General features: G+C 40.4%; 1 protein-coding gene across 3 annotated transcripts in view; it reads left to right on the top strand.

Moving 5' to 3' along the window:
* Positions 1 to 3,553: 3,553 nt before the first annotated feature.
* PTPRB (protein tyrosine phosphatase receptor type B) overlaps positions 3,554 to 24,748 on the top strand; it is a 47,605-nt gene continuing 26,410 nt past the window's right edge. For 2 of the 3 annotated variants that reach the window (XM_064701939.1, XM_064701938.1), the window contains exons 1-11: positions 3,554 to 3,749; positions 3,919 to 4,195; positions 11,089 to 11,367; positions 11,706 to 11,963; positions 12,699 to 12,962; positions 15,405 to 15,674; positions 17,442 to 17,702; positions 19,819 to 20,085; positions 21,401 to 21,664; positions 22,698 to 22,961; positions 23,901 to 24,164. In XM_064701939.1, the coding sequence (XP_064558009.1) occupies positions 3,696 to 3,749; positions 3,919 to 4,195; positions 11,089 to 11,367; positions 11,706 to 11,963; positions 12,699 to 12,962; positions 15,405 to 15,674; positions 17,442 to 17,702; positions 19,819 to 20,085; positions 21,401 to 21,664; positions 22,698 to 22,961; positions 23,901 to 24,164 (2,722 nt within the window). In that variant the 5' untranslated portion in view covers positions 3,554 to 3,695. The remainder of the gene's footprint in view (positions 3,750 to 3,918; positions 4,196 to 11,088; positions 11,368 to 11,705; positions 11,964 to 12,698; positions 12,963 to 15,404; positions 15,675 to 17,441; positions 17,703 to 19,818; positions 20,086 to 21,400; positions 21,665 to 22,697; positions 22,962 to 23,900; positions 24,165 to 24,748) is intronic. The other variant, XM_064701940.1, reaches the window with a different exon arrangement.

Here is a 24,748-nt window from a genome sequence, read left to right as displayed (position 1 = left end):
ATAATCCTGCCAAAGCAAGAGAAATGGCACCATTTTAACAGAAACTACTGCCTCTTGTATTTCTACCCCACTTGTTCCTGAATCACAACATTTGCACTGAACAACCTGCTTAGGTCAAAACTTTCAAACCAGAATTCTGATGACAAGCTGTCTAAGCATATCTATGAAAAGAAAAAATCAGCAGTAGCTTTCTCTTGTAGCCTCCAACTGGCTCTGGACATTTGAATCTAGATATACCAATTTAGACACAGAAACTTAAAATCTTTGGCCTCCCTCTCTGTTTCCCAGTCTTTAGAGTGGAGTTAAAAACATTTTTGTCAAGCTTCAGGGATGTTTAAAGGATTAACTGGATTTAACACAATACTTTGAAAACACATACACTAAGTGCTGAGTATTGTTGTGAGGAAGACAATACTTTCTATGAAGTGCATTTGCCCAGGCTGAGGCCTCTTTGCAGAAGTAAAGCCATGTTGTTATTTGGCCGTGCATATACCCATTTTGGGGGGGGACAATAGTGACATTTCAATTGAACAAAATGTTTGGTTTAGAGCTGCCTTGGATTTCAAGTAAAACTGCAGCTTGCATTTTGAATACATGACAAAAGCTATGCAAAGCCCATTTCCTCTTGATTAGAGAGACAGAGAGGTTGGTGTTAAAAAAAAAAAAGTCAGGAAACCTTGGGAAAGTGTCTGAAAGGGACTTTGGAGCCTGCTATTAGAGACACGTCCGGCAACTCCCAAAACTCACTTCCAGTTCTTTTTTCAGTTTAATTAGTTTCTTGGCTTGCCACACAGGTCAGTAAGTGTTAAAGGCTGTGTGACTGCTGATTTACTAAAAGCCCATTTATTCAATACTAGTCTGGAAATAATTACTTGTGGCATTATGTTGGCTATTCTATATAAATATATTGCCACCAGTGAATGATGGACCCCTCATGTTTTATTCCAGTGCTGGCATAGATATCTGTGTCAGACCTTACCCATGTAGCAACTTTTTCTGGATAACATACAGAAGGAGCAAAAACCTGTAATAAACCAGTACTTTCCTACTAATACAGAAAAGTAAATATTTTATGATATCAAGAATAAGAGTAAGAAAGTAGGAACTTCTGAATTATGAGCACTTCTGAGAAACAGTAATATAATTTTCTTCCACAATTTATCTTATGCTAGCTAGAAGAGACAAACAGTTATTTATGTCCAAAAGTCTTTACATTTTACTTGTGGTAGGTTCCATTTTTTTCCTGGATTTTATGTTTGCACTGTTGATTATGCTTCATTTTCCTTTTACTTATTACACCTACTTTAAAAAACTTATATCTAAATATCCAAATTATATCTTCCCTGGAAGTTCAGGTCATGGATGTTTTCAAAAATCCCTAGAATAATGTGAGCTCCTTTTCAAGAAAAGGCAGGTTACCCTGAATGTTTTAATTTTCAGAGAGGGTTTTGAAGTAATCCAAACATCCCAATAAGCCTTCAGATTTGTACTTCTCCAGTGCTGGAAAAGTATTGGTGTGGTTTATGCTGTTAAGCCCAAATATCACAATCACCTAAAGAAGAAATCACAATGTAAAACTCTCACCTTAAATGATTACAAGACATCTATATCATTTATTCCTAGTTTAGGTCTAAGAAACACATCTTGTGTGTCCTATCAATGGTATGATTATCCCTCTGCTAGCTCTTTGGGGTTTGGTTCCTCCTTCTGTCTGAAGTATGTAAAACATCTCTTCCAAAGGAGATCCTCTCTGGCATAACAACCAACACAGATTTATGTTGTCACTTAAGGCAACGATCATAAAGTTATTAACTACCCTCAGCTTTGCAAAGTACAGCACAACACTTTCAGTAGAACGTTCCTAGGATCAGGCACAGAACTCCACTGGGACAGATGAAGTTTTCTGTAGGGGCAGGTATCACATTTGAGTGCTCAGACCTTTGATTTCAGAACAGAAGGACAGCTAAGATTTTTCAGATATTTATATCTTGTTAGACAGGCTAGTGCCCAGAAAAATCCTAGAGCAGCAGCTCCTCTGAAAGGCAGACTAATGTTTGTAGAACCTAGAACCTTTTTCTCCCTCAAAGAGGGCAAAAGTGATACAGATGGTATTGAATTTTCTTGAGGTACTGCTTTTAGAAGTTAAAATCCCACACACATAATGCAGTACAGAAAGATGCAGAAAAATACTATTCCCATTGAAAAAAGTAAATTCCATTTCCTTCTCTTTTGTGTACCCCCGAATTCACTCCATGGCTGCTATGGTGTATCTGAATATCTGAGGGTGCAAAAATGCTTCTGTCTACACTCCTTCCCTGTCTGCCCATGCACACACTGGCATGCAAGTTCTCAGAGGCTGAAATGTAAGCAAGAAGGAAATGGGTATGCATGACAGAAATGGAAAGTTTTCATTTTGGCAGTAGCCAACTCAGAGTTGCACACAGCTTTATTGGTGCAGTCTGAAAACAGGGACACTTTGCTTTCCACGGCATGTGTAATTTTAGCTTGGGAGTTATTCGGGGGATGTGGGAAGGAATTGTTTCGAGGACACAAGTTGAAACAGAAAACGGAGATGACTTGGCCTCTCCTACAGGCTCTGCTGCTGCAGGCAGGAGCTCAGCTCTGCTGGGCTCTCCTGGATGCAAGGCCCTGCTGCAGTGCCACATGGCCAGCGAGAGAATGGAGCCCTTGGTGCTCTATGGTTAACCCTTAAAAACATCTGAGTTTGGGACATGGGAGCTGGAGTGGTGGGTCACTGATGGCTGAGGCCAAGAGGAGGGTGGGCCAGGAGGAGGGATGGCTGTGAAGGGTGGTAGGTGTGAGGAGAGCAGGCTTGCAAGGTGAGGTGGCCGTGGAATGAAGCAAGAATGAGGTGAGATGTCCAAGAGGAGTGGCAGGCAGGAGGAGAAGGAGCCACAGGAGGCAAGGTGGCCGTGAGGCAAGGCAGGTAAGAGGCAAGGTGGGAATGAGGCAAGGTCAGCATGAGACAAGGCAGCTGCGAGGTGGGGCAGAGACAAGAAGACATTGTGAGGCGATGCAGCCATGAGACAAGGCAAGGCAGCGCCCGGTGAGGTGCAGCCAGCGTGAGACAAGCGGGCCGCCTCCCAACAGCGGCACCGCTGAAGGGCCCCGTGCGCCGGGGAACGCTTGGGAAGACAAGACACAGGGGGAAACCGACATGAGGAGGAAGCAGCGAGGAAGGAAGAGACGTGGGGTGGGAGAGGAGCCGGGAGGAAGGTGGGATCCTTAAGGAGAGAGGGGCGGCACCCCGGGGCCGGTCGCCTGCCCGGTGGGCGGCAGGTCCCGAGTCGGCGAGCTTCGCCCCCCGCAGCGAGACGCGAGGAAATCGCCTCTTGATTGCGGAAGTCGGCGGGAAGGGCTCCGGGAGAGTCAGCCCGGGTCAGAATGGCAGCGTGGGAAGCGGCGGCCGCCTCCCCCGCCTCCTCCGCTCCTCCTCAGCCGCGGGCGGGCAGCCCCCCCACCCCACGCCGGTGTCAGGGAGGCGGCTCGGCAGCCGGGGCAGCCCCGAGCGCATGCAGCAGGCGGGCGGCCCGGCACAGGGCTCGGAGCCCGGCGGGGAGCGGGGGCCCCCGGGGCCCGCCGCCGCCACTTCGCTTCTTCGGATACCCCAACCCCGCCGTCCCTTCCCCTTTTCCCCTCCCCGCGAGGGTTTTTGGCGTTAAAAACTGTCGGCGATGCTGAGCTATGGAGCAGGATTCGCCCTGTGGACGGCGCTGGCCCTGACCAAGGTGAGCGGCCGGGAGGAGGGGGGCGGTGTAGGGCCGTCCCTCGCAGGTCGCAGGCGAGCCTGGGGGACACGGGCAGGTTCGCCCTGCAGCGGCACAGCACGGGGACGGGGCTGGGGGCTGAGCCCGAGGGTACCGGCGGGTCTCTCAGAGCTCTCCCCACCCTCCGCAGGCCGCGCCGGAGCAGGCGGCGGGATGCAGCGCCAACCTGACGGAGCGGAGCGTCGCCGGGCAGAGCGTTCGGCTGCGCTGGGGCGCCGCGGGCCGCGCCTGCAACTTCAGCCTGAGCGGGCGCTCCGAGGACGGGGAGGCGGCCGGCTGCCAGCCCGCCCCCGCGGGCAACGGCACCTACGGCTGCACCCTGCGGGACCTGCAGGCCGGGACCTGGTACCACCTGCGCATCGAGCCGCTCGCCGGCGGCGAGGCTCTCAACATCTCCCTGCAGACAGGTAGGGGCGCGGGCGCGGCAGGTGCGCGGGGAGGGACGCCGGGCTTTTCCTTTTCCTCCCCTTGCTTCGGCCGGCTCCAAGAGGAGGAGGAGAGCGATGCATTTACAGCTGCTGCAAGTGGACAGTGTTTGCTGAACATAGCAGCCCTGTGCTTGACTTCTCTTTAGCCGACTGCCAGAAGTGACTCCTGCCGACAGTTAACCCAGCAGGCTTGAAACAAGAAGGTGCTGTGAGGATATTAAGTTAAAAAAAAAAGTTTTTGTCGTAGTAGCCCACAACATCCTTCGTGCTCATGCAAATACATTGTTGTCATAGTTCCTCAGCTGACAGTTTATTTACTGTGTTTAAAATACAATCAATTTCATAGTAGGTAAGCCTTCTTTAAGGGTAACGTACTGTTTCAGCCCGTTTCCATACTTTGGTTCTGTCTAGCCAGAGACTAAAAGTCAGAAAGTAAGGCTGAAACTTCCTTCTTATATGTTTTTCTTGGGTATCACCAGTGAGGTATTATGATATGCAGTTGTGTACAGAGCACTTCCAGTGACACATCCATGACTGGCTGTAAAAATGGTCCAGCAGCCTGACAGAGGGCTGCCAAGGAAAGCCCCCCTTCTGCATTCGTGTTTGTGTGGGCATGTGAACAATTCAGCTGTGAAGCAATGGATGACATTGAATGACAACAGCTGCAGTGGCACAACTGGCCTCTTTCTAGGCTCTAGTTGTGCTTTGTGAGGATGATAAAATATAATGCTGTTCAACCTCTTAAAGGTAGTAGTTCAAGACCCAAAACAAAGATGTCTTAAATAAAGTCCATCATTAAATGCCTCTCTGATTTGCTCCTAAGGTTAGTTTTAGAGAGGTACTAAATATTAGTATTGAAGATTACAGCAGCCAAGTACTTCACAATTACCTGTTCAAAGGTGTCTCTTTCTGTCGGAACCTTTTTCCTGCATTAACCATACAAATGCACTAAATACTCTCCATTAATTTCCTGTGGTAACTCAAGTTTAAAAAAAATCCATTGACAAGTCTGCTGGTGTCATAGCTGTACACTAAGCACAAGTCATGTCAGTTGGTAAAAATGAGTAATAGTTTCTATGCAGACAGTGATTTAAATTTGTTGTGCATCATGCTGATTATTTTTAATATTGATATTGATGACTTGTGATGTGAAAATTGGAATAATAGATCAACCATTATCAGAGAGGCAGGTGTAAATCACCATCATTTCTGTATAGTAAAGCTCTATTATTGAACACTTGCATAGAAGGTAAGAAGATACCACTTTAGAGCACATTTTGATTAATGCTGTACCATTAACACAGAAGTTTGTACATGCCATTTATGACTTTTTTATCGCTGAATAGATTTTTCCAGCCTGATGAAAGTGATTGGAAAGAGCTGAGCATTAGAATCATATTTTGTAGCTGATATCAAAGTGAAAAGTCTGATTAAAGTTTAAGTTGAAATACTGATAATTGGTATACCATAGTTTAAATGAGGTTTACATTTGGATTTTGGATAGCGGAGATCAGTCAAAAGCATGAAATAAGAATCAAAGAGCCATGAATGTTTCCTGCAGAGAGATGCTGAGATTGCTCTGTGGTTCTTTGCTTTCCTTGAGTTGTATTGCTTGATGGTGTTCAAAATACACAATTAGCCCCAATTTTTTTTTCCTAAAGAATTTTTCTAAATTATGCCTCTGAACAACCCATGTTGCATTGTCCATACTGAGCTTTTCAATGCAGAATGAGGGAGGATTATTCCTCTTATGTTTCCACTAGGGGCAGCATTTTAAAGCAATTTCATGGAAGCTCTTTTTCACCTGTTCTTTGTAACTTAATGACAGTAGTTTTAGTTTACTATCTAGTGAGTCTGAATGTCCATAGGCATGCGTTCCTGGAAATTGTCCTGTGAATATGGAATATAAACAGTCTTTCCAGCCATATTGTAAACAAAATTTCTACCAATTTCACTGGCAGTGAAACTGAGTTATCATGGGCCATCTAAAACCACAATGTCTGACCTTGGTCAGTGAGGTTCCCTTCCTGAGCTCTTTTTCTAAGGAAGATGGGCTAAGCTGTCCATTGAAGGTGCTTTCTCCACTGGCTATCAAAGAAGGCTAGGTTAAACCAGAAAGTTGAAGTGATAGTTGGTTGAAATGAAAGAAATCCCATCTCATGTGTTTTATTTTTGCAAAATGATGTTTGAACATCTGTATTGTCTTGGTAACATAAATACACATGAGAAAGTGTGAGAAAGTTACAGGTTTATTTGTATACCTAGATCAGAAACTACCTTTTTGCTCATATTCAATCCTGTAAAAATCTTTGTGTGCCAGTTCTGAGTTTAGTTTTCATCAAGTTTCTTATACAAAGTACTGGAGTAGCTAAGCACATAAAATCCAAAACATTTGGTTAAATTTTGAGTGTGATCTTTTCTGACTGGGAACTCATGGTGAAAGCAATGAATAATGCATGCCACAGTTGCAGTGGTAATGTAAAAGGTTGGAGAGGACCATATTGGCCTTTTGAGTATATAATGTCACATTAAAATCATGGTCTATGTTGTTTGCAAGTTTCATAGTCTGATTGAATAATTGTGCAGCTCGAGAAGATTCCATAAACTCTCAAGTAACACCAGATTCCCTAGTGAATCTTTTCTTGGAGAAGCAGCTTCTATTTCACTTGTGGACACATAGATCATAAGTCTAATGATGTATGAAATACTGGTACAAGAATCCACACTAATCCTCTAAAGTGACTTTTTTTACTCAAGAAATTTTGGTCTGTGGGTTGTAAATTTAAAACAGCAAGTATTTAATCCTGTAGAGCAGAACTAAAATGGGTCATCCAAAATGATGGAAAATGCAGTCACATATGCACTTCATGAGCCATGTATACATAGGCATGGAAACACACACAGTGGGGACATTTGTGCTATTTTGGTAGAATAGGAAAGGAAGAAAAAGCTGATAACACATTTATCAGCTCTTAACTACAGATAAATTTTCCACTGCAAAACTGAGATTACAGATGTCAGTAGGCACAAGTATATATATTTACTTCATATTTACAATTTGTTGGGGTTTTTCTAAGTTATATATATATATATGGACATTAAAGAGCACATAAAACCATACAACTAGTCAGCATGCTGCTGACATTGTAAAGCTGGGATATGCTCCTGTCAGTCCTTTCATGTCATATTGTTTTCTCAATAAAACTATTTCTGTGATTAAGAATTGATGTACTGCAAAAGATGGTAGGATTTTGTCTTTCCCAGTTATAAGTAAGATAAATTTTAAGTTCTCAAATCTCCAAATGTCTGTGCACAATATAACTATATTTCAGCGAATGATTAGGTCTAGGTAAAAATAGTAGTATATAAATAGATCCTAAATTACAGTTAAATTTATAAATTTCAATTCAGAATTGAAATGCAGATTTGAGATACTGGTCTAGAGAGCTATGGAAAACAATTTTGCAATTACCCCACTTTCAACTATGTCTTCTAAAATAGACTTATAAATGCCATTTTCAGAATCTTAGTCTACAAAAATATTGCAGTGCTGTATTATGTTACTATCCAATTCAAGCCTCCTGTACTGAGAGTACTATAAATAATTTTTTGTTAGAAAATCCATTAAATATTTGAATGAAAAGAAGATAAAATTCTATCTTCCAAGACACAACTGTTAGAGTGGTTTTTCATTGTAATATGCAACTCTTTAAGTGCCAGAAGCATACCCAGGGCATGTGTTCACTCCTGTAAATTTCAAGTTATTTGGGACAAATTTGATTTATTAGCTGTCTGTAGGAAAAACATGTGACATGGCTCTAACTATAGGCTGTATAATCCTATCATCTGTAATCATGTAATGGTTGTGATCATCATTTCAAAGGCAGAGTACCAGAAGAAAATAAATAACCGTATTATAAAGATTCTCTAAGTCGCGTATCATCCCAAAGAAATGGATATTTGTGCTTAGTAAAGACAATGAAATCAACCCTCTTTACTTAATCTTCAGAAAAGTCCTTATGAAGTAGGTTACTGTTTTATGAGGACGGAAAGGCAGGAAAAAATATGGTAGGAAGATAACTGAGACTAGCAGGAATTCCCCGTTACTAAGTCCTGGGCTCATTCCTCCCAGCTGTTTTTGTTTTCTCCTGCATAAGGCAGGTGTGTTTCTGTGCTTACAGGCTGTATCTGGGAGTCGTGTCACTGGAGTTTGACATAGCCATATCTATAAATTGGATCTGCAGCAGCTGTGCAGAGAAAGCATATCCTCTTCCCCAGAAGTGAAAATGGAGTTGCAATATAATTCAGAGACCATTAAGTCTCTGAAAGATGCCTTTGTAGACCAGGGGACATTAATTTGTATAGTGTCAAATGGTATAAAAATATCTTGATGAAAAGATTTTATTTCTGTGATATATCGGTGTTGTACCATTGCCAACAGAGACTTGTCTAACAATGTAAATGGTTTTTTAAGTGTTTGTTTCCATCCAGGGTTCTTTCAGCCCAGGCACTTCCCAGTCTCATTGTTCCTTTGTTCTAGCGGATGTACAAAGCACTGTGTGTTTTGTTTTCTGGACCAGATAGATTAGATAAAGTCTGAATTTCTGAACTTCACCTTCTAGGCACGCAACTTTCTTCTTTGCTCATGCCCCTTAGAAGATAGATTACCTAGGACAGTAAAAGTGCTTCTAAAAATGCAGATATCTTTTTTGTCAAATTTGGCAAATAATACAGATGACAATGGTGATTACTTTTGCAGGACTAAAGAACAGTCGACCTTGTCCTAAATTAGTCAGAAAGGGTTAAACTTCTTGATAGTTGTCATGACTGTTCTCTCAATGTCAGTCAAATTAAAACTTTTTCAGTTGGCTGTGCATCTGACCATATATAGTGCTGGAATTTATTTCTGACTTCCAAAGTCTGACCTTTCGGATTAGAACAATTGCCTTCAAGGAACAAGATTATACCCCCACTATTCACTTTTGCCAACATAATAGTCTTTACTGGCTTAGTATATATTATAGGTGGAGCTGGTAGTCAAGCCTATTGTTAAGATTTCCTGACACTTTTCATTAAAACCTCATGTTTCAGTTGCTGTAACTGGGTGAAGTTTTAACTATTTGGCCTGAAGTTTGATGAGCTTGGTCTTTAATGTTACTTTCTTCTTTTTCAGATTTAAGCAGACTTACTTTGGCCTTTAAGAAAGCGGTCAGGAAAAGATAGTTACTTTTATTGATTGATTTTGTAAATCAATTTGTTTAGTTTTCATCTCTTTTTCTGAAGAGCACTAACATCTTTGTGGTCCAAAGGAAGAATTTGAATTTAAGCAGAGACCTAGGTTCAAAGGGACACAGTGCTTTCTGAGCCATAGAGAGGTTGAGGTTGGAGGGGACCTCTGGAGGTCATCTGGTCCAAGCACTCGGCTCAAGCAGGGCCACCTGGATCTGGTTGCCCAGGACCATGTCCAGTCAGTTTTTGATTGTTTCCAAGGAAGGAGATGCTTCCTTGACATTCTAATGTATTTGATTGACAAAATATGCCACCAAAACGTGGCACTACTCTGTTTTCAGCAGAGCTTTGTAGGAAGTGATTAAACCTTCCACATCATCCAGAATTTGAAGAAAAAGCAGCTTGAAGCTGCTAAGGCTACTTATGTATTTGTAGGTGGGAGGTAGGTTCAACTTCATCCTTGCAGCCTTTACATTGCATTTTTAACTTATGTGATTGACATTGTTTTGTCTTCTTTGTTCAGGGAAACAAGCAGCAATGACTGTATTGGAAAAATAGTCTGGTTCTTCTGTGTTTGAGATGCTGTTCATACAGAGACCACAGTTCTCAGCCTGGATGCACCTTACAATCCTGGTCTGATGCTAGGAAAGAGTAGCACAGAGTGTATTCTTGTGGTAGGCAAATTTATTCCTAAATTGTTGGGAAACTTTAACGTCCCAGCTTATGAAGGCTCGATTTCTTTGGGTTGTTTCATGATATCTTCTTAATAAGCATTTGGTTAACCTTACTGGAAAACATAAATGTCAATACCTTAGTACATCAACATGTAATACATTTTATGTGGTTTGCATGAAGTCTTGTGAGTGAGGAAATGCACCTGGAGAATAAAATCAACCAGATTCTTTAGGTTTGGTCAGTTTCTCTTTCCTTTAGAGTGTATCTGATTTCACAGGTGATTTTACTGGAGAGTTTCTTAATAAACAACATAATGAATGTTTGGAGTTTCAGAGAAGTAAGCCCAATATTAGTTCCTTAGGGTATATCCAATGTACTGTTTGGCTTTTTTTGAATTTTTATGAACAGAACTATAGCAGAGCAGAAGCATGTTGTATCAGAATCTGTTTGAAGTTGTTGAAGCTAATACTAAAACCAAAAGATTATTGCCCTTAAAATTGTATAAATGCTCATACCCTGAACTGATAAAGTGTTTAGGGTGAGTGCTAGGAATTGAAAGCTGTTGCTGCCATCTATAAAGCTACAGTACACTGAGGCACTGAGTACAATTTACTGGGTTTACATGTTTGCTGTTTCTTACTAAGGTTGTTACAGTTTTACTATCAACAGATTTCCAAACTTGCAATATACGTCCACAGTGGAAGTGTTTTGCTATGTGTATGTCTGTGTGAGTGAGTGTGTACAAATACTTAAAAGTAATATTTCTGAATTCTTCAAGACTCTCTTGCAGACTGGCTTCAATGTACAGTGTTTATAAATAGAAAGAAAAAGCTTTTTGAAAAGTATTGGCAGCATGATGATGATAAAGGGAGAGTTTTGGAAGATTTCTTGTGCTGCTGTGTAAAATTTCAGATAATGTCAAAGCAAGAAAGGGTTTATGTTTTCTGGGGTTTTTTTCCTAACTGCAGATCCCTTGCCACCGTCTCGTTTGGTAATTAATAAGGAAAAAACGACACTCACAAGCTTGCAGGTTCAATGGGATCCTTCCTCAGGAAAGGTGGACATGTATAACCTAGTATTACTTGATCGTGATAATAAAAAGATAAAAGAAGTCTCCATACCAGGAAGAATTTCAAAAACAGAAAATACGTTTTCCAGTCTCATTCCTGGGAATAAATACAACATTGTCCTCAGTGCTGTTGCTGGAAATAAGACTACCCCAGAACTTCATATAAGTGGATCCACTGGTAGGACTTCTTTTTCTGTAGTTCATCTAAATAAAACCACTTACAGTATTCTGTACTTCTGCATTTTGAAATTAGCAAATTGGTATAATTCTTCTACATGGCTATATATATACTTATGAAGTATCTCTTGATTATAAGTAGAAATAAAGTATGAATCTCTAACTGACATAAAGAATTGTTTGCTAAGAATAGAGCCTCATTTTTATTGTATATTTGGGGTTGGGTTTTCAGTAACCCTGAAGAAACCCAACATATTCCAAGATTGAATCTATTAAAAATTGCTGAAATGGTAGAGATAACCATTAAGCCTTAAGCATGTGTCCTTTTTATACCAACAGTGCCATCTCCTGTGAAAATTATTCAGGTCAGTGTCAAGACAGACGCTATCCACGTTTCATGGTCTCCTGGCTCTGGACATGTGGATCATTACAGGCTGCTGTTGCTGGATAATCGTGTGCCAGTTCATGAGATTCACCAGGAAAGCTCCCTTACCTCCTACACCTTTTTAGGACTTACAGCAGGCCACCTGTATAACCTCTCTATCATAACCCAGGCTGCAGGATTGGAGAGCAGCAGTTTTCAAACAATCAGGACAGGTATGATTTCAGAATTCATCACAACAAAACAAGAAGCTAAGGCCATAACCTAATAGCATTATAGGACATATTTCAGAATAATATGTGATTTGTGTTCCAAGTTAGAGACACCATAAGCTTATTTAATTCCCTAAGTTACCACTGCAACAACTCAGAGGCTAAAATGAAGGTAGAAAAAGTGTGAAAGGGAAGCAGAAAAAAAATGTAAAGTAGGTTTAGAATTGTAACATCAAATGATGGTTTGGGTTCTTTGGGGTTTTTGTTTGCCTAGTTGGTGGGTTTGATATGGGTTTTTGGGGATTATCAAGATTTTTTTCTCTTCACAAAGAAATACTGATTCAAAGAACTAGAGTTCTAGTTTTTTTTTTCCTGAACATTTGATAATGATAAGAGGTAATGATAAGATGACATCCTACTGGAGTCCAATGGTTAAAACACTTCTGTAGGGAAAAAAAGGGTCATGCCTTTGCTCTCCTTAATTTCTGGGAAGAGTAAATGCAATTTCTTTTACAGAAATCTTGTCAAATGTGGTGGTTTTGCATGGGAGGCATTTAGGGAAGTGATTTTGGAAAGTGATATGAACTGTGACCAGTCTTAACTATTCAGCAAAATCATTCATATTCCATTTCATATAACTTTCATATAATCAAAACCTGACTATGAGAGTTTGGGAAGCAGCAGGTCTTATATGTTTTGTGGTAGTTGTATTTTATTCTCTTTCTTTTCTTTTTTTAGCCCCAGCTGAAGTCTTAGATTTGATGGTGACTAACGATGGCAGTTTAGATGCTTTAAAAGTTAAGTGGAGAAGACCTTCAGGAAACCTCAATTTCTATAATATCACTCTGTCTCATCTTGGATCAGTTAAGGAAGTCAAAAGTGTGCAGCCACCAGTCACAGAGACACAGTTTGACAAGCTGACTCCAGGACGTCTGTATCAAGTTACTGCCCGCACAATCAGTGGTGAGCTGTTCACCGATCGGACGGCAGCTGGGAGGACATGTAAGTCTTCTGCTTCAGTAAGAACATTGTAACTTATTTTTGTCTACTCTGGCCTTGTAGCAAATCATTGTAAGAGATAAAATTATTTGGATTCCAGGCAAAATGAGATTAAGAGCACAATACTGTTTCAGGAATACCCCCTGCTGACTCTGTGGCAACAGTTAATCTGACGGCCAAAAGCAGCTCCCGCATATCTTGGGAGCAGGCAACAGTCGTGAATTTTTTTTGGACCTTTTGGTTGAGTGAGTCTGTTATAAAACTGTTGCATACTACTGCACTTCTGACCAACTTTATTGTCTTGAATTCAGCTCAGCATACTACATAAACTGATTTTCGTTATGGGGAAGTGCGCATGTAGTCAAATTATTAACACTCTTTAAAGTAATTTTGCAAGGTCTAGTCTTGTTCCTTCTTCCAGACAAATCTAGAAACCGAAAAAGATTACGTCTCAGATTTCTTTACTATAAACAGTGTGGATTAACAAAGGAGTGTGGCAGCTGAGATAGAGCTGAGTAATGAGTTTTTTATCTTCTTTCAGAAGTAATAATTTTCTTTCAGGTATCTTTTATATGAGTTCTGAACCTGAAAAATCCTTCATCATTCTCCCACAGCATTACTGGCCCTAGAGGTGTGTCATCTCTTGCACACCAGCCTAGCCTGAGCAAAAGTTAGATAGTTAAAAAAAAGTCAAACTCAGTGAAGAATACAGACATAAATTTCTAGTAGACTTGGAGCCCAAAGGGAGAAAATGTGTGTGTATGGGAGCAGAGTATTTGTTTTAGTACATATCTATTGTCTGCAATTAAACATCTCATGTGAAAATCACATCCTTGACATACCTGGCTGATACCCCATTCTCAGTGCAGGCTGGAAGAGCCCTAGAAGTCTTTCATGTCCAGAAAGTACAAAGCTGGACTGGTTTATATACATGTCTGTTTTGTTTGTTTAGCCTACCATTAAAGTCCTTTAAGATTACCATTTCAATCTAAAGGGAGAACTTCAGGCCCTCATTTAACAGCACTGATCCCCAGCTTTGTGACCTAGACCCCATGCTTTCAAAGTTTGGGATTACAAATCCTATTTCCAAGGACGATGATCATAAGCAATTCCTTCCTTTATCACAGACATCAAGAGCTTTGAAAACAGTGACTCCAGCAGAAGCTCTGTGGAGCAAAGATAAATTCATAAGTCCAGACTGATAGGTCTACAGATGCTGAAGGGATTAGGCTCTTGGGGTCCCTCTGTAATTCATAGAGAGAGCAAGGTCCCCAAGAACATAATACACGTTGCTGTGTATTGAGAGGGTGCAGCAGAACCGGGCTGTATGTTGTAGTAAGAAATACAGACATCTCAGGGACTGAAACTTTGTGCCATTAGGGTATAATGATGTCCAGTCAGCCTGACAAGGCTGAACTTTATCTGTTGTGATGTAAGTTCATCTGTGCTTCCTAATAATACACTGTGTGCTTTTATCCACTCACTCAGAAATTGAAACACATTTCCCATATTCACTGGCATATGGGAGTTCTAGGTCTGATAGCCAGCTATGCCCATGGGAAGTGAAACTGGTGAGTATTTTGTGATGCTAGTCAAGAGGCTTCAATCCTCTGCTACTAATTGATCTTACTGATCAATTTAATATTAACTAAGCTAGATAAAGCATAAGAACATGATGCTAGCCTTGTAGTTATGTAGCTAATACTTGTGGATGGTCTCAGGGCTCCAGTGCTGATCTCTGAGTATCTTAATATGAATCTTACAGATATCCTGTCCTCAGGGTCTGCATCTGCTCTCTAATCTCTGCTTGGTCTGGCTAATATTTAATTATTCCATGAAAATCAGAAATCTTCAGTGGTTCAATGTGACCTGCAGGAGCATACAGTTAGTCAGGAGAAGGTTAGGCTTATAAATTCAGGATTCTTGAAGTACAGGACAGGGTGGAGTGTCTTAATAGACCAGTGTCTTAACCTCAGTGCCTTTTACATTTGGGAGGAATTAGGGCATACAAGGTGGAAGAAGCTATTTTTGTGAAAGAAGCCATTAGACTTTGCATTTCTGCTGCTGGTATCTTGGGCTGATAGAGATTGAAGTTTGAATGTTATCGGTGAAAAATTGATAGTTTGTAAGTGAGCTTAAGTGCAGGAAACAACAGGGAGCCTGACTGAAAACTGCAAGGGGCATCCAAGAAGTGTACGGAATGCCCTAAGGTGGATTGCCCATTTCTGATATCAGAAACCATCAGGAAAATAAGTGAGTGGTTTTTGTGGGGAAGAGTAAAAATTGTCTTTAAAATGAAAGCAAACCTTTGCAACAAGCTAACTCACATTGCTCTAGCTAGTCCAAGTGCTCGTACAATAGCTGTGCTATGAGACAGGTTTTGCCAGTACATTTACATCTCACCAGAAATACCCCACTTCAGAATTGCTTTTTCTCCTTCTCCAGTTCCCCAGAAAGTTTTGGAGCTGCAGGCCGGCGCTAGCGGCTGGCCGCGGTCTCTGCGAGTGACCTGGGTGCCCCCTGCGGGAGACTGGGAGAGGTACCACCTGCTCCTGTGGAACCGCTCAGCCCTGGTGCTCAACACCACCCTCGGCAAGGACAGCACCGAGTACCTCATCCGTGATGCGGGCCTCATCCCAGGGAGAGAGTACGGCGTGGAAGTCATTGTGGAGAGCGGCGATTTGCAGAGCAAGACGAGTTGCACGGGAAGAACAGGTCAGCATGCTTGGCCAGGCACTGTGAGAGTGCAAAGTGTTCAGCTCTGTGAGCAATGGAAGAGTACTTGGGAATCCACAAATTAATTTCACTGTTAATTCAGTAAAAAGGAGCTTCCTTTGTAAACTACAGAGATAATTTTAGCAGTTCTGTGAAAACTTTTGGGATTACTTTTGTAGTAAATGTTTTGTTAGTGAAAGCTATGGGAACTATATCACAATTCTGTCATGACTCAGGTGTCACATTACATGTTCATTTCAGTGCTATGTTTTATAGCTGATTGTAGGGCACCCTATAAAGGTCTCAAAGAAAGCACTCTAGGCCTTCCTGTATTGTTCATCAGTATATTTCCTTGCCATTCTGTGTAAAGAATATATGGTGAAGGCGTACCTTAGTATGGCTGTCCTTTAACACCTCAGTTCTTGTTTTTGTGCTCCATAAAGAAAATGGGTTAGTCTGTTCAAGTCTTTGTTTCCAAAGGAAATCCATGTACCCTGCAGGGACATGAGTGGAATTCTTTTGCAGTGTATTAGTCAAAGCCACATCTGATTTGCTTCAGTCTTAAAAAATAATTCTTACATAATTGTTAGAATTTCTGCTCAGTGAATGCAGAATAAGTGCTATTCAGAGGAAAGGAAGACTTAGAGTAGGAATAACAGGCAAGGCTCAAGACTAACTTGACTGAAAAATGTCAGATAGGGGAGTGCCATCCCTTCCTGGGGCCTGCCTTTTCTACTATACCCTTACCTGTCATTCCCCGAGAACTTAATTTTGTAATTTTGCACAACAGCAAGACCAGTAGAAGCTACAGAACTGAAGCTTTCTCTGACTTGTAGCAAACTTGATCAGAGCAAGATACAGTCTCACCTTCTTTACTTTGACATATGTTGCAAGTAATTCAACTTTATGGTGTTACTTTTAATTGACTCAGCTAAGAGATTAAGAGTTGGACCCAATGATTTTAGAGGTCTTTTCCAACCTAAGCAATTCTGTGATTAGAACATGATCCATTTAATAATATCCACCAGTGGGTATATCATGACTCTGTTTGACCCACAGTGAGGTGCATGATGTGTCTGTTATGAAGTACAGGTATTAGGCCCTGTTGTGACTCAGTTTTCTCTGACATTAACCCACAGACTTGGAAAGTGAGTTTTATTTCAATGTGGCAGGGACAAAATCAGATCAGGGACTATATTGGGCAAGACAGGCTTGCTGGGTATGCAGGCACAGACACACATGAACACACAGAGAAATTCACTGATCAGATTCTTTCTTTTATGCCCCTGTGAGTTTGAAGTATCTCTCAGCTTGACTTAGGTATAAATCAATGCAAAATCAATGTCACTCTGACCCTATAATTTGCATCCTTGTTTGTTAGAAGTACATTGTTGTAGGTCTGATTTATAGTACAAATGTCTTATATCCCTGTTCAGCGCCCAGAGTTCAAGAGGAAGTTTGCTGACTTCCCTCCACTTCCATTTGCACTGAAATATATATCCTGCTGTAAGTTTAAACCTACGCATTACAGCCATAGTGCATTGCTGAAGTCTGCTGCTAACAGTCCTTTACTGGAAGAGGGGCACAAATACCAGATTTATAAGAATGGCTTCCTAGAAAAAGTAAAGAATCTCCTCTTGATTGCAGATACTCTGCTGCTGTCACATTTCTGTCTTACAGAACACATTTCTTACAACACCTTGAGATAGGGCATGTGTGCTCCCCACATAGTTCTGTTCTTGTTGTCATATTTGTGTGCTTTTCCAGCTCCAGAGCCTGTTCTCCAGCTCCGTGTGAAGCATGCTAATGAAACTTCACTCAGTGTCATGTGGATGACCCCTGTTGCAGAATGGGACAGCTATGTGGTTTCCCTGGAAGTCAGTGAGCTCCCTATTGTAAAAAAAGGACTTGCAAAAGAAGCTAAGGAATTCACTTTCACTGACTTGATACCTGGAAGGAAATATACAGCAATCATCACTACCATTAGTGGGACTTTAAGCAACTGGACTTCAGTAGAAGGAAGAACAGGTATCATCTCGTCAAACTGTTTCAATCTTTACTTCTGTCAACCATTAACAATTTTCTTTTTGCTTTGCAGTGGACTTAATTAACTCGGTGTCTAAATCTCAAAAGTCTTGATCTTATGTTTGTTTCCTCAGTAAAAAAGTTACATGTCTGAGTCTCTAATTTCTGACACTCAGTTATCTTGCTGTATTTATTTAAGACTTTTGGAAAATAGATGTGCAATTCCTGGCAAAACAGTTTTCTGAAATATTATGTCATATCTAGTCAATCTACATTAGCAGAAGGTTCCATTTAAGAAGAGCCATTTTCATTGTGTATTTTCAGGAGGGTCACTTCCTTGATGCAAAGCATCCATCATCTGGGAAAAAGAGAAACATCACCACACAGGAAAATGTTACTTTAGGGGGAACATTCCAAGGTTGACAGACACAAGGTCACATATGTGAACTTGAAGATGTGTTTCTAATCTTTTTGCTCTTCTGATTTCAGAATATGTGTTTGTTACTGAGGATGATGACTGTGTCACAAGGAAGGTCCCATTCTTACCCCCTGCAGGGTGCTGATTTTGTGCACACGTGCAAGTTTTAAACCATACGAGTTGCTTTACTCTGCTTAAGCACTGACCTAAACATTCTCCAGTGCAAGCAAAGTTTTAAAATGTAGCTCTGGCCTTGCACAGCCAGAGAAAAATAAGCTGCTTGTGTTTGAATCAAAGCATTCCTAGGGTTGATGGTGGTCCTTACTTAAATTTTATGACTCCTTCCAAGGCCTGAGAAGTTTAGCTTATACTTCGATTTTCCTGTTATGTTATTAGATAACTGGAATTTCACTTCCATCTGACTTATACCCCTTTAGGGGACCTATTCAGCCATAAAGGTCCCACTTCACTAGTATGAGTCAATGCTTGAAAACACATCAGGCACTGATTGTGTGTCAATATTACATTCAAAGTTAGTTATAAAGAACAAACATTATTTAGCTAGAACACAGGTTTTAATAAGTGTTCCAAACCTCTGAATCTTCCTTGCAGCAGGACAGCTTAGTAGGCTTAAAAATATTGCTGTAAACATGACAGAAGTAGGTCTTACTTGCAAGGAGCACTGAAATGAGCATTTAGCACAGAAATATGGCATTTTAGTGTCTTGTTGGAGCTAACTATATTATGAGAACATTATAAAACTGGAAGAATTTTTGATTGAGTTTTTGATCAACTTTTCTTTTTCTTCAGCTTTGTGCCTAACTTTCTAGCTTTTGTTAATGATTACTAAACCAGTACTATGTGTGCAAAAAGGTTGATGAAAAACCAGAGTGGAAGAGTGCATTCACATTTTATAGAGTCTTCTTTATTTCAGTTGTGCTTGGTCATGTAAAAAGAAATCTTTAGAAGTAATTGTATTTCCTTGCTTTGACCAAATATTGTCAAACCAAATTTAAAAAGAGGGTTGGGGGTAAAATTTGTGCTACATATTATATTCCTTTGTTATTTCTTGATCCTTTTTGGTCTTGCTAAGTTCATGAGCTTATGCTTAGATAAATGTTATGTTTGTTTAACAATTCATCTTTGGATGCTATAAAAGTTGTTATGCTGAAGATCTTCTTATATAAAAAGTTAAACCATAACCATGCATTTCCGTTATCCTCAAAATTAAATACAGACAGAGCATAGATGACTGTGCCTGAGGTATTCTTCAAACAAGTTTGCCATTTATTAGAAATTAAAGATTGGGAATGGGAGAAGAAAGGGAAAATTAAAGGCACAGACTATATTTGAAGTAGTCATCAAAAACCCTGAATGATTTCCTAAATAGATGGTTTTTATTTAATGGTATTTATAAAATGCCATCTCTTTCAGTTCCCTGATCTTGAATCATTTTCATCTGTCTGAGAAAATTTGTGCTAAAGGCTGAAAGACCTTTCTGTGTCTTAGTTTCCCATAGACCGCATCCCAGACAGGAAGCAGTCCCCAGTTAAAATATTTTTAGTCCTGTTGAGTCTGGCTGCAAATTGGAATGTTCTTTTGATGCACTTCCTCAGTGTGACTAAACTTGTGTTCTTTGGGGGATTCTGTTTTGTTTTATTTTGTTTCTCCTCAGTAACACTATGACAATTTCCTTTCCAGTGCCAGCCCAAGTGACAGGTCTGACTGTGTCAAGTCAGGGATCAACCAACAGCTTGTTCACCAACTGGACAAGAGCATTGGGAGATGTAGAGTCATACCAAGTGCTACTGATTCATGAGAATGTTGTCATTAAAAATGAAACTGTTCCCAGTGAAACTAACAGATACAATTTCTATGCCCTGAAACCTGGAGGACTCTATTCAGTTGTTGTCACCACTGTCAGTGGAGGGATATCTTCAAGGCAAACAATTGCAGAGGAAAGAACAGGTAAAAAGGAAAACACTCCAGCACGCTTTTTGGTAGTTGAATTTATCTAAGAGAATGGTCTTGTGTTTAAGCCACTACACTGGGAATTCAGAAAAACAGGAGTTTAATCCCTACAGCTCCAATATGTGCACACTGTCTGTGCAGATTTCTGTAAATATAGCTTTAGAGAGCTAACTGCTCTCACTGCAGTGGGAGCTGTACAGCAGGATCACTCTGTAACAAAGACAAAAATATGCCCTGAGAGTAATGAACGACTGTCTGGGCAAATCACTCCTTGGAAGGGACTTTCTTGTTCCATTGGCTATGTGGTGGTGGTGTAGCATGATTGCTTCTTACTTATGTGTGCCAAGAACCTGCCTAAAGGTGATAGGGTGAATTTGTGTCTCAGTTTCTCACAACTCATTCTTTTTCTTTAATCCAGCATCAAAGAATGTCCACCAGGGCTAATTAGTTATTATGAGGTCCTTCTGTACTTCATAAACAAGATTTACTGTTGCATCAAATTCTTTAGGTTTAAAGAGTCATGAAATGTAATACTAGTTCTGTGGATATTTAGAGGGAAAATTTGGCAACATAGTGCAATTTTACCCATTATGTGAATTTGGCAAAGGCATTTTGCAGTTTTCTGCAATGTTCTCATTGAAAACCACTATTTTCAGGTGAAAAGGCAAAACAAGCCTGAAAAAAATTGGAGTAGAATAATATTAAAAGGCTTAAAGTAGAGTAGTTATTTTGTAAAAGCGGGGAGGTGGTCGGGGGCAGGGGGGGTTGACTCTGCCAGCTGTTGGCCAGCCCCTCTGCTGAGATAAGTAAGTTCAGTGCAGCAGAGTCCATTTAAAATTTGTAAGTTCATTATGTCTAAGTTCTGTCCCTGTAAAAACTGGATTTTGTACCTGAGTGATGATGGTTCCGGCAATTTGAAGCCTTTGAGCTCACCTTGCTGGCTTGAAAAACAAGTGACATTCATGTTTTGTCCACTAGGCGTCAGAAAACCCACTGGAAATGAAACATTCAGCTCTGGGCCTCAGCCTCTTACCAGCCTCACCAGTTATTGCCGTTACTGAGGAATGGCAATTTCATAGGATAACTCTGCTTCTAGGATTTTAGAAGTGCTGGGATCAGGCCACCAAGGACAATTTTCTTCGCTGTATTTAAAAAAGGAGATGAATGTTGCTGAGAGGCAGTCAGTGCAGAACTTCTCACGAGTCCCAGACTTCTTATTTTGCAGGGGATGGCATTACAGGGATACTCACAACAATAAGAATTGTCTAGTAAATTCTTTTTTTTGTTTTGTTTTTTCCTCTTTATTGCACAGTTCCTTCCAGTGTAACTGGAGTAACAGTAAATAACTCAGGTCGGAGTGACTACCTCAGTGTTTCTTGGCTGCCGGCATCTGGAGATGTAGACAGTTATTTGGTAACACTCTCTCATGATGACAAGATTGTTCAGACTCTCACCATTTCCAAATCATTCAGTGAATGCTCCTTCAGCAGCCTTACTCCTGGGACACTTTACCATGTGATGATAACCACCAAGAGTGGAAAGTATGAAAACTATTCCCTCAGCCAGGAACGAACAGGTAAAGAGAGGCTCTGGGCAAGTACAGTCACTGTAACCATTTTTATGTTGGTAATGGCTGATGTATAGCCATTTCCAATGATTTATCAATATCTGACCAAACTGGGTTGGATGACTAGGGATTGGAGGGTCAAGCCATAAAATTACAGCTTTATGGACCTAGTTTTATTCTTATGCCCCTGTTGCTCCTTTATTTAATGCAAAAATGCTTTAGCATGAATGAAGGTAATGTCAGTCCTTATGAGTCAACAGAAATAATGTGTCAATTTTGGCTCAAATGTGTTGTCCTGCCCTTAATGCCTCTATGTGGCCCTTCAAGTATATCCTGCAGAGCATCTCCTCAGAAAGTTACTCGGGCACTGAAAGAACAGAAAAGGATAGGCTAATTAGTAAAATATTAGTGACATGTCAAAATAATGAGTAACATCCATGTCAATTGGTTTTGGTAATGTAACACACGTCTATGGTTTTGGTCATGCAATTTTCAAGGATATTATAACAAGAATAGAGAAATCTCAGAAAAGGATGGAGAACCTTTTAAAACCTTCTCAAAAGTGGAAAAAATTGAAACTTTACACTTGGTAGACCAGTAGAACTAATGAAAGATTATAAGGGGTGTTAAAATAACAAAGAGTATCAAGTTAGTGCAATTTTAGTCTTCTCATGATCTAAGTGAAAATCCAAGGAACAGCCACAAAAGGAAAAGAACCAAATTTTGGATCAATGTTTGTCTGCGGAACTCACTACACTTACAAAAACGGAGCAAGTTCCATAAGACCAAAAATTAGAAAGGCAAACCATTTTATTGCATTTTATTGTCATAAGATGTAAAGCAGCCTGGAAAGTGCAGATACTACTTTATTACTTAAAATTACTTAAACTTTATTACTAAATTACTTTAAAAAATTGTTGGTTTTCTGCAACTTCCTCACAAAAGTCTGGTAACTACCACAAATACAGCTCTCTGCCACAACTCTGGTAACTTCAGGAAGTTTCTGCTCTTTTTTTTTTTTTTTTTTTTTTTTTTCTTTCAGTCCCTTCTAGTGTCCAGGGACTTACTGTCAGCAATTCAGCCAGAAGTGACTACTTGAAGGTGTCCTGGTTACATGCATCTGGATATTTTGATAATTATGAAGTGACCATCAGGAACAACAATGATTTCATCCAAACAAAAAGTGTCCCAAAGGATGAAAATGAATGTGTGTTCACCAGTCTGGTCCCAGGGAGGCAGTACAGTGTCACGGTCAGCACAAGGAGTGGGAAATACGAAACTAGTGAAAGAGTCTATGGCAGAACAAGTAAGTAAGCACCCTGGAAACATTCTGAGACAACCCAGGGTATTTTTATTTACCATACCCAGGAACAAAAATCTCATAGTGTTTTTAACATAGAATGTTGACTCTGACTCTTTGAATATGTATTATTTCAAATAATACAAGAAAGCAGTGTATAGTTTATTACGAGGGTTTAAGTTACAAACAAGCAAAAAGTGAGAGACCTGTGCTGTTAGATTGGAAAGCAAATCTTGAAACATTAAAAGCCAAAAAAAACAGTTGTACAGTTTTCCACATGAGCTTAGTATTTATCATTAAATTATGCCAGAATGTACTAAACAGTTTTCTCTGGTCATGGAAATATATAGGACAGAAGATAGACTAGACCTCAGTCTATTCAAACTACCCCAGGTGCTGGAATTGGAGAGCATGGGGCAAGAGAGGTAAGGTGGCTAGCTGGGAGCCAGCAGGGATCTGGGTGCAATCTTCACCTTGCACCATATGTGAGTTAAGAAGCCATGCTGAGAAACTCAGTTTATTAACAAAGATGTAGCATGGGGCAAAAATAACTCACCTGTGTCTGGCCCAAGTTGGAAACTGGATTGTGGTGCTGCATCACACAGATGGATTGCCTTGACTTGGCACTAGCTCAGGCCTCTTTTCTCTGTCTTTGTTGTACATGCAGATCTTACTCAGTTTTTGTTGGCTAGGTGAACTCCCTGCAGGCTCCATTATTATGTATTTATTATTTTTATGCTGATAAATTGTGGACATCTGTTCTGAAATGGACCTTCCAGTGTTAGATGGGGTGTAAACTACCCAAATAAGTGCAATCTACTGCTTTCTCAAGGGAACTACATGAAGAATTGTAGATCAGAAGCATGACTTCAGAGCTGCTAGCTTTTTGCTGTGATCTGTTAGTAAGTACTGAGAAGTTTCCCATTTTTCTTCTCACTTCTTCAGTGCCAGAGTCAGTGAAGGAACTGACTCTCAGTAACAGAAGCACAGAAGATCTGCAGGTAACTTGGTCAAAGGCTGAGGGGGATGTTGATAAGTATGAGATTCAGCTCCTCTTCAATGATATGAAGATCTTCCCACCCATTTTCCTTGGGAACACCATTGAGGAGTATTGGTTCACAGCTCTGACTCCAGGACGTCTATACAAAATTCTTGTTTTGACCATCAGTGGAGATGCACAGCGTGCTACTTTCATAGAAGGCCTGACAAGTAAGAAATAATGTGGTATTTAAAATAAACATTTTAGGCTTTTCTGGAATGAACCACTCAAAATCAAGGGTGAGCCATGATTATATTCAAGCTATGTAACACTGGCTCAGAGACAGCAGATGTCATTGAAAATCACACTGGCCAACACCCATGCTTAATAAAAAAGTGTCGCATTTACTAACACTTGATCGTTGGCAGACAATCTGATTTGTATTGAGATGTCAGCATTTAGGTTTCTGCTATTCCCATGCATGCCAGTTGTTTGCTTAGTGTGTCTAGTTAAATCACTTACTTATTTTACACCTCTGTTTACCTACCTGAAGTGAATGATTGAGATAATGATGGAGAAATTACTAACTGAGGGTACCTAAAGAGCCTTCATTTTTTGAGGTGATTTTAAGGCATCACATGGACAAGAGGGAGATTATACATAGAACTGTGTTTCTAATAATCCCACACAAATGTTTACAACTTTACTTGTGTTTACCCATGAGTGACATTATTTGTACCTGTAAACAATCTTTCTCTTTTGAATCACTTTTTTGTGGCCATAAAATAGGTAGAAATTAGGAAGCCTGAGTCAA

Source organism: Zonotrichia leucophrys, chromosome 1A (assembly GCF_028769735.1).
Source record: "Zonotrichia leucophrys gambelii isolate GWCS_2022_RI chromosome 1A, RI_Zleu_2.0, whole genome shotgun sequence".
Classification (NCBI taxonomy): domain Eukaryota; kingdom Metazoa; phylum Chordata; class Aves; order Passeriformes; family Passerellidae; genus Zonotrichia; species Zonotrichia leucophrys.
The sequence above is the reverse complement of the archived record's forward strand: the minus strand, read 5'-3'. Positions and strand labels throughout refer to the sequence as shown.